The sequence below is a fragment of the Garra rufa genome, unplaced genomic scaffold, assembly GCF_049309525.1.
Source record: "Garra rufa unplaced genomic scaffold, GarRuf1.0 hap1_unplaced_498, whole genome shotgun sequence".
Taxonomy (NCBI): Eukaryota; Metazoa; Chordata; class Actinopteri; order Cypriniformes; family Cyprinidae; genus Garra; species Garra rufa.
Window position 1 is genome coordinate 3,460 of NW_027394765.1, and position 10,408 is coordinate 13,867.

General features: G+C 29.8%; 1 protein-coding gene across 1 annotated transcript; it reads left to right on the plus strand.

Moving 5' to 3' along the window:
* Positions 1 to 878: 878 nt before the first annotated feature.
* Positions 879 to 10,225, plus strand: LOC141317218 (RAB11-binding protein RELCH homolog; the record flags this gene model as incomplete). The annotated part of the gene is made up of 6 exons (XM_073832990.1): positions 879 to 1,504; positions 1,600 to 1,690; positions 5,313 to 5,384; positions 5,466 to 5,516; positions 9,831 to 9,971; positions 10,061 to 10,225. Coding segments are annotated over exons 1-6 (702 nt in total), but the record flags the coding sequence as incomplete, so codon positions are not given.
* Between the last annotated feature and the right edge of the window lie 183 nt (positions 10,226 to 10,408).

Below are 10,408 nucleotides of genomic sequence, written 5' to 3' on the forward strand. Positions count from 1 at the left end.
CTTAAAAAAAAAAATCAAATCAAATAAAAATGCAAATATATTTTTTATAATATTTTTGTATTTGTAACTTGTTTTAAAATGTATTTTTACTTAATAAAAATGCCATGTAACTTACAAAAAAATGCAAATATATTTCTTTAATTTTATGTTATTTGTAAACATGTTTGGAAATGTATTTTTTACAAAAAAATGCCATGTAATTAAAAAAAATCAAATTAAAACAAATATATTTCTATAATATTGTTATATTTGTAAACAAGTTTAAAAATCTACCTTTACTTAGAAAAAAAAATCAAATAAAATAAAAACGCAAATATGTTTCTATAATATTACATGTTTAACTTGTTTAGAAATGAATTTTTACTTAATAAAATGCCATGCAACTTTAGAAAAAATAATAAAACAATGCAAATATATTTCTATGTTATGTTTGTAAACATGTTTGGAAATGTAAATTTACTTAATAAAAATGACATGCAATCTTAAAAAATCTAACTAAAATAAAAACGCAAATATATTTCTATAATATTGTTATATGTTTAGCTTGTTTTGCAAAGTGTTTTTACTTTTTTTTTTTTAAATGGCATGTAACTTTAAAAAATAATAAAATAAAAACAAATATATCTAAGTTTAAAAATGTTCTTTTACTTAATAAAATTAATATGAAACTTAAAAAAAAATAAAAATGCAAATAGGTTTCTATAATATTATGTTATATTTGTAAATGTTTGTAAATGTATTTTTACTTAATAAAAATGCCGTGCAACTTAAAAAACACAAATATATTTATATAATATTATGTTATATTTGTAAACACGTTTGAAAATATGTTTTTACTTAAAAAAAAATGCCATGCAAAAAAAAAAAAAAAACGCAAATATATTTTTATAATATGTTATATTCGTAAACATGTTTGGAAATGTGTTTTTACTTAATAAAATGCCATGCAACTTTTTCAAAAATAATACAATATAAAATAAATACCAACTCTTACATTATTTTTAAAGTTTAAATCTGTAAGTGTTCCCAAACCCGAAAATTGTGAGATTGTAAAAATAGACTGTATTTAGGAAACTTAATAACCAAATCAAAATGATTTCAGTATACAGTGTTTCTAAACATTATATAAGCAACAATATATTTCCAAACAGCCTGTGATATCCAATATATCGCCCAGCCCTAGTTGGTGCAGTGATTTAGTGGCTTGTAGACTCTCTCCTTTGTGGTGAAGGTGTTTCTTCAATAGATAAGCTTTTCCCATATCCTCAAATACCTGCTTGCAGAAGTTCCCTGTCCGAGCCCTTTGGGATGTGGTTCAGCGGATGCATGTGTGTGTTTATTTCCATGTACAGAGCGTATTATGTGACCCTCGTTCATGTGTGTGTCCACAGGAGTTGATCCCTCTCATTCTGTGTACGGCCTGCCTGCATCCCGAGCCCAAAGAAAGAGACCAGCTACTGCACATCCTCTTTAATCTTATCAAGAGACCTGATGATGAGCAGAGGTGTGTGCGCATTTGGGCATCTGCGCATGTGTAAACTAACCTAAAAAATCAGTTTTGGGAGTTTTATAACGCTCTGCTGTAATCTTTCTCTCCAGGCAGATGATTCTGACCGGGTGTGTGGCATTCGCCCGACATGTGGGTCCCACTCGGGTGGAAGCCGAACTCCTGCCACAGTGCTGGGAACAGGTTAGTTCTGTACACATATTCACATAACATTTTGGAAAATGTATAGACAACAGTTTTGTTACATCATGTACATCCTGTGATCTCTCTTATCAATACATCTGTAATAGTTTTCATAAGTGAAAAGGTTAGCCAATTACAGCACAGCTGATTTGCATATAGAAGATGCAGTGGCAAAATAAGCTACTGTTTATTAGGGTTAGAGGAAGTGTGAAAATGTCATGGAAAACTATGTTTATAACTATTATCAGTGTCAAAAAAACATTTACCTACATTATAAATGGACCAGGAAAAAGTCACATGGAAGTGTAGAATATGGTGCATAAAGTGGTCTCAAATGTGTTTGGATATTTAAGTTACACTTTTTCAAATTTTTTAGAATTTTTTTAAAAATCTTTTTAGAATGGGTGTTTAAATATTTTTAGAATGGAATATTTAAATATATTTATAATGGAATATTTGAACCTTTTTACAGTGGAATCTATATAACGGAACTTTTTTCATCTTTTTCGCTATGGAATCTTTGAACTCTTTAACATGTAATGTTGATCTTTTTTTTTTTAATTAAATATATAATAAATAAATAACTTTATATTTGAATCTTTGGAAATGAAACTAAAGACTTTTGTAAGTAGATTTCTGTGGATGTGGTAAACATAATGAATTACAGAATTTTCAAATATTTAAAATGTTTAGATTTTAATACTTAGGTGAAAATAATATCTTTTTTTTTTTTTTTTTTTTAGAAATTTTAGTGTTTTAAGACTTTGTTATTAGATAAATGCTGAAAAAATGCATAGTATTGAATATTTATTTATTTATTATTTTATTATTCAAATTTTTATTTCAACCATTGTAGATTTTTAATTTAATTTCAGTTTAAATAAAAAAAAAAGTATTTTAAAAGATGTACTTACAAAGTGATGTACTTTAGAAAGGTTTTCACCATTATGTAAGGCCTTATGAAATCCATTTTATTTTTTTCAAAATTTCTTTTTTTTTCCCATTTGAATTTTTTTAGACTTTGTTTTAATGGTTAAATTAAAAAAAAAAATATGTATTAACTAGGGATGCACCGATCATGATTTTTCATGGCCGATTCCGATACCGATTTTTTACAAGCAAGCTGGCCGATTCCGATACCGATTTCCGATTTTTTCAAAAACAAGAAGTTATGCAAGTAAACAACATAAACAACATGTTTATTTAGTATTTAACAGGCCAATCTGGCTTTGGCTATTGAATCAATAGCATCTGACATCTGAAATTAAATAATAAATAAAAAATATGAAAGTAAATACAGTTTAATAAGTAAAACATGCTTTTAGTAAAGTAAAACAGCAAGCCAACAGGCATTTTAATGTAAAATAATAATAATCATTCTTAACAGAACAGACTTTTATTTTTGGCTTTTCAAAAGTAAAGTACTGCTTTTTACAAAAATAAGCATCTCAGCTTTGTCACAAGTGAGTCTGTTTCTTTTTTCATCTGTCACGTGAGAAGCTGAGCTGAACAAACGTTCGCTGTCTGCGCATGTGCAGGGCGAGGACAGTTACGCTTGCGCAACTTCAGCGAGCACAGAAAAGCGGCTGTCCTTTGCAGACATTGCAGATTGCAATCTTCACGTCCTGCTCACAGATTTCGAAAAACCGCCACACAAGTGACATGTTTCTGAATGAATCGAATGCCGCGGCCCGCGCACACACTTCCGGAAAAAAAACCGGCCGGGATAAAAACGAAAACCGATTTATTTCGATTTATGGCCGGTCAACCGGTGCATCCCTAGTATTAACCAAAACGCATGCCTAATTAATTAAAAATCATGAAACTTACACAATTTAACAGCAAGTTATTAAAAGTTTAACAAAAAGGCTCTATGAAATCAGTTTTATGTTTTTCCTTAAATTCTGTTTTATTATTTACTAAATTCTGTATTTTCCATTAATTTTCTGGATTCTATTTTAATATTTTTATTAAATTGTAATAATGGCATTTCTAACTAAATGATTTTATTAAAAAAAACTTATTTAATTTATCTTAAATGGATCTTTATTTATAAAATTGTATTTGTACATAATAAAAATGCCATGCAAATTTTTTTTTAAATATTTTATATTTTTAAACATATTTAGAAATGTATTTTTACTTAATAAAAATGTCAGGCAACTTAAATTAAATAAAATTAAAAATGTAAATAAATTTCTATTTCTAAAATCTGTTTTATATATATTTTTTTCCTAAAATCCATTTTATTTTTCCCTTTTTTGTGCCCAATAAATTGAAATCATGAAACGTACATAATTTAACAGCAATTTTATTAAAAGTTGAACAAAAATGTAATTTTTAAGACCCTATGAAATCAGTTTTTCTGTATTTCTGTATTTTCCATTTCTATTTATTGAATAGCATTGTATTTTAATATTTGAATTAAATTGTAGTAATCAAAGCATTTCTAATTAATTGATTTTTCTAAAAAAAAAAAAAAAACTTCTTAATTTATTTTATTCATTAATTTGTAAACATGTTTGGAAATGTATTTGTACCTAATAAAAATGCCATGCAATTTAAAAAGAGTCAAGTAAATTAAAAATGCAAAAATATTTCTGTAATATTATATTTTTAAACCTGTTTGGAAATGTATTTTTAATGAATAAAAATGCAGTGCAGCTTAACAACAATAAAATATGTTTTATTTTTCCCCAAGTACATTTTATTTGATTATCTTTTAATATTTTTGACTATTAAAAAATAACTAAAAAGTTTGCTTAATTAATTGAACTCATAAATCTTACATAATTGAGCATCTTACATAATTTCCATTAATGTATGTATGTATTTATTTATTTATATTTTGAGTAATACCGTGTATTTACATTTTTCAGATAAATAAATTCAGGTAAATAATTTTTCTGGTAAACATTCCATAAAAAACGTTTAAATAATTTTATTAGTAGTAGTACTATCATGACGAATATTTCTGTCACAATTTCTTCAAGTTAAACCAAACTTTTATTTTGACAGGCTACTGTGAAGATCTTTGAGTTTCTGTTTGTAAATAGTACGACCATAATATTTCTCAAAGGAAACTTTAAAATGTTTTTTGCAGCTTAATATTCACAGACACCAGTCCATATCGTGTTTTAATTGTGACCTACTTGTGATTTATTCGTCCAAATTTGACAAATTCCATGACATTCCAGGTTATACAGTAAATTCCATTTCTATGACCGGATTCCGTGATTCCATCCGCATTTTCCGCATTGTGGAGCCCTAATTATATATTTATGATTTATACAATGACACCCAGACACAAAGTGTGATTTAAATTGTCCAAAAACATTTTGAAGCTGCTGTAAATCATACTCAGTCCAGTCCATTACCGTTAGTTTAAAGTAAACTCTCAAAAGTACAGAACATTCGCAACTTCCCACATGGAAACCTATTTCCGCTGAGGAAATAACCTAAACAATTTGAGCATTTAACATTGAAAAATATGAGCTAATGTGGTTAACAGAGGGTACGGGGGGGTATGCAGTCCTGCGGTCAGAGCTGGAACTGACGCTGCCATGTTGTGTCTTGCGCTGTCTGTGTATGTCTGTGTCGCATGTGTGTTTCTCTCGCTCAGATCAACCACAAGTATCCAGAGAGAAGACTTCTGGTGGCGGAAGCATGTGGAGCCCTGGCCCCTTATTTACCCGTAAGAGACTCCATTTCTCCAAATATAAAAGCAGTCTTACTGGGACACATTAATCATGTTCACCTTTCAACAACGTCACAGTTAGTGATGGCTAAAACACTAGACGTCCAAGATCACTCTAGCCAAACTGCGGTGAGTGGTAGTCGGGCAGGAGCATGTTGAAATAATCAAATAATAATTATCAAATAATCAAACCGACGAATGCCAGCATAGCGCAAACTCTGTTTGCATTTGCGTCCACTTTGATCTTGTGTGTGTGTTGCTATGGAGGAATGCTGTTTGTTTACAGTGGCTTTGCATCATAGAGTTATGGTCGGAAATCTCTGCAGGATGTTCATCTAGTGCTATGAAACAGCCTTAAGAGTCATTTTAGAACTGAATCTTTAGAATTTTTGAATCCTTTTTGCATTTAATTATTACAGTTCTTTTGAATCTCTTTTTTAATTCATTTGTAGACTCAAATGATCAGATCTTTTATATTTGACTCTTTCAAATGGAATCTTTTAAATTAATATTTAGAATGTAACCCTTAAAGCGTTTTGTAATTAATTATTTTGAAACTAAATTTTAAGTGTTATTTTTGCATCTTGAGAATGAAGTCTTTCAATCTTCTCTGAGTTGCATATTTATGTAGAATAATATTTCCGGTCTTTGACATTTGAAATGAATACTTTTGTAATTTTTTTTCATTCTAAATGCTTAGCAGGCAGTTCTTCGATTAAAACAGCTCTACTAACAATCTTTTGATTAGAATTTTGAATCCTTTTTGCATTAGAATCTTTTGAATATTTTAAAATGTGTTTTTAGACTAATGATCAAATCTTTTAGATGGAATCTTTTGAATCTTTTCATATTTTGAATGAAACCTTAAAATCCATTTAGAATAAAATAATTTCAACATTTTATAATAAAATATTTGGAATCTAATTTTCAAGCCTATTGTATATGACTCCTAAGAATAAAACTGCCTTAGAAACAGTTTAGAACTGGATCTTTAGACTAGAATCTTTGAATCCTTATTGCACTTTTATATTTAACTCTTTCAAATGGAATCTTTTAAATACTTTTTTTTTTTAAGGATTTAATATTTAGAATGGAATTTGAGGTTGTTATTTTTTTTCTCCGATTCAAAATGCTTAGCAGGCCGTTTATATATTAAAACGCTCTACAAACAATTTAGAACTGAATCTTTTGACTAGAATTTTTGAATCTTTTGAATCTTTTAAAATGTATTTTTAGACTCAGATGATCAAATCTTTTATATTGGACTCTTTTAGATGGAATCTTTAGAATTTTTTTATATTTTGAATGAAACCTTAAAATCCATTTAGAAAAAATCGTTTGAACATTTTGTAATTGAATATTTAGAACCTAATTTTCAAATCTATTATATATGACTCTTAAGAATAAAACTGCCTTAGAAACAGTTTAGATCTTTAGACTTGAATCTTTGACTCCTTTTTGCATTAAATATTTAGTTAAATTTTTTTAATCTTTTTTTTTTTAATTCATTTGTAGACTTAAGTGATCAGATCTTTTATATTTGACTCTTTTAAATGGAATCTTTTAAATCATTTTCTTCAGGATTTAATATTTAGAATGGAATACGCTTTATTTTTAATTATTTCCAATCTAATTTTTAAGTGTTATTTTTTTAATTTTGAGAATGAAGTCTTTCAATCTTCTCCGAGTTGCATATTTATGTAGAATAATATTTTCCAGTCTTTGGCATTATGGTTTTTGGGTTATTTAGTATTTAATTTATTATTGTTATTTTTTACTTATTTTTTAAAGAAATATTACTTTTGTAATTTTATTTTTATTTTTTTAATTATTCAAAATGCTTAGCAGGCCGTTCATATATTAAAACGCTCTACAAACAATTTAGAACTGAATCTTTTGACTAGAATTTTTGAATCCTTTTTGCATTAGAATCTTTTGAATCTTTTTACATGTATTTTCAGACTCAAATGATCAAATATTTTATATTGGACTCATTTAGATGGAATCTTTAGAATTTTTTTATATTTTGAATGAAACCGTAAAATCCATTTAGAAAAAATCGTTTGAACATTTTGTAATTGAATATTAAGAACCTAATTTTCAAATCTATTATATATGACTATTAAGAATAAAACTGCCTTAGACACAGTTTAGATCTTTAGACTAGAATTTTCAACACTTTTTGCATTAATTCTTTAGTTTCATTTTTTTTCTTCTTTTTTTAATTCATTTGTAGACTCAAATGATCAGATCTTTTATATTTGACTCTTTCAAATGGAATCTTTTAAATCATTTTCTTCAGGATTTAATATTTAGAATGGAATCCTCTTTATTTTTAATTATTTCGCACCTCATTTTTAAAGGAGTAGTTCACTTTCAGAACAACAATTTACAGATAATTTACTCACCCCCTTGTCATCCAAGATATTTATGTCTTTTTTTCTTCAGTCGTCAAGAAATTATGTTTTTTTGAGTCTTGTCTACCGAAACGTTCGGTCATTTTCTTAGAAAAATATATTTTTACATACCTTTTAAGCACTGAAACTCGTCCAGCACTAGGGCATGTAGTGCGCGTTCGCGACTCTACGTACTACGTCCACTGTGCTCTGTAACGCAGCGAATGCTTGAAGCAGTCCCATCACCTGACTCGCCGAATTTTTGTAACAGTGGAACAGATGTGGTCCAGTCGTGACAGCACTGAGATTCCTGCTCTGTTGGAAATGGCTGACATTTTCCACACTTGCACCACCTCGTCTCGTTTGAACGCGGTCTGCCCGAGGCTTGTGTCACCGCCGCCGCCACCACTGTAGTATTCTTTCTCTGACAGAGTTCATCGTCTGTGTATTCCGGCTCAAAAAGGTAGGGAACGGTGAAAAACTCCATCTCATGTGCTCCTCCAGCTTCAAAATCGTCCGACATCGTTGTATTTTATGTTGTACCTTGTTGCTAAAGAGTGTTTGATTGCGTTGCACTTCTCTCTTCTCAAGTTCGCTTTGTAAAAGCTGAGTCTGTAGTTTTGCTTACGTCACGCGTGACCTTTCGACTTGAGTACGTAGAGTCGCGAATGCGCACTACAAGCCCTTGTGCTGGATGAGTTTCAGTGCTTAAAAGGTATAAAAAATATATTTTTCTAAGAAAATGACCGAACGTTTCGGTAGACAAGACCCTTCTTCGTCAGTTGGGATCGTTTACAGCCATTTGAAGCTGCATTTAAACAGCATTTTGAAGATTCAAAAATCAGGGCACCATTTAAGTCTATTATATGGAGAAATTTCCAGAAATGTTTATCTCAAAAAACATGTCTTGACGACTGAAGAAAAAAAGACAAACATCTTGGATGACAAGGGGGTGAGTAAATTATCTGTAAATTGTTGTTCTGAAAGTGAACTACTCCTTTAAGTGTTATTTTTGCATCTTGAGAATGAAGTCTTTCAATCTTCTCCGAGTTGCATATTTATGTAGAATAATATTTTCCAGTCTTTGACATTATGGTTTTGGGGTTATTAAGTATTTAATTTACTATTGTAATTATTTTTTACATTTTTTTTAAAGAAATAAATACTTTTTCTTCCCCCATTCTAAATGCTTAGCAGGCAGTTCATCTATTAAAACAGCTCTACAAACAATTTAGAACTGAATCTTTTGACTAGAATTTTTGAATCCTTTTTGTTTTAGAATCTTTAGAATCTTTTAAAATGTATTTTTAGACTCAAACGATCAAATCTTTTCTATTTTAATCTTTTAGATGGAATCTTTTAATTGTTTTCATATTTTGAATAAAACTTTAAAATCCATTTAGAATAAAATCATTTGAACATTTTATAATTTTTTAATTTTCAAATCTATTATATATGACGGAATGTTGGAATGTTGTGAATTTTTATTTTCCTTTGAATTTAGAATGAAATCTTTTAATCCATTTAGAATTGAATCATTGAACATTTTATAATTGAATATTTAGAATCTTTTATCTATTATATATGAATCTTGATGAATTGGATATTTGTTAATAATAACAACATAATATGACAGTAAAGACTTTTACATTCTTACAAATTGTTTCTATTTCAAATAAAAGCTGTTCTTTTGAACATTCTATTCTATTCTTAAAAAAAAGGTGTCACTGCTTCCACGAAAATATTAAATGTTTTCTACATTGATAATAATTAGAAATATTTTTTGAGCACCAAGTCAGCATATTAGAATGATCTCTTAAAGATCATGTGACACTGAAGAGTAACTGGAGTTTACAGTTGGTGTTGTGCCTGTTTGCCTTTGCATGCCCCATTCTATAATGGAGTGTCTGCTTGTTTACTCACTTCCTCATGAGTATGAAATCTTAATCATTTGACCAAACACAGCAGAATACAAAAAAAGATGTTGTGCAGGGAATTCAGAGCTGGCATGGGAATACAAGTATGTGCATTGTATGTCTGTCTGCAGAAGGAGATCCGAAGCTCTCTGGTTCTGTCCATGCTCCAGCAAATGTTGGCAGAAGATAAAGCCGATATGGTTCGAGAGGCCGTGGTGAAAAGTTTAGGCATTATAATGGCCTACATCGACGACCCAGACAAATACTCCCAGGTGTGTGCATGTTTCCAGTGTTTTTACACTTACTTTGCTAGTGTTTTCTTATGTATGTGTGTTTTATGTTGTATATGGCTGTGTAACAGGGCTTTGAGCTGATGCTGTTGTCTCTGGGTGACCCATCGGAGAGGGTGGTCAGTGCCACCCACCAAGTGTTCATTCCTGCCTTCGCTGCCTGGTGCACAGAACTGGGCAACTTACAGTCCCAGCTCATCCCCTCCCTCCTCACACGCATCGAGAAGCTGCTTAAGGTGAAAACCAGCATGTACACAAACACTAACTTACATCCTTGTGAGGACCCCCACATTATATTTGTTTAGCATGTTTAGACTTCACCTGGCTCGTTTTGAATCTACAGTAACATTCAAAGTTTGGAATCAGTACGATGTTTTTAAAGAAGTCTCTTATGCTCATCAAGGCTGCATTTATTTATT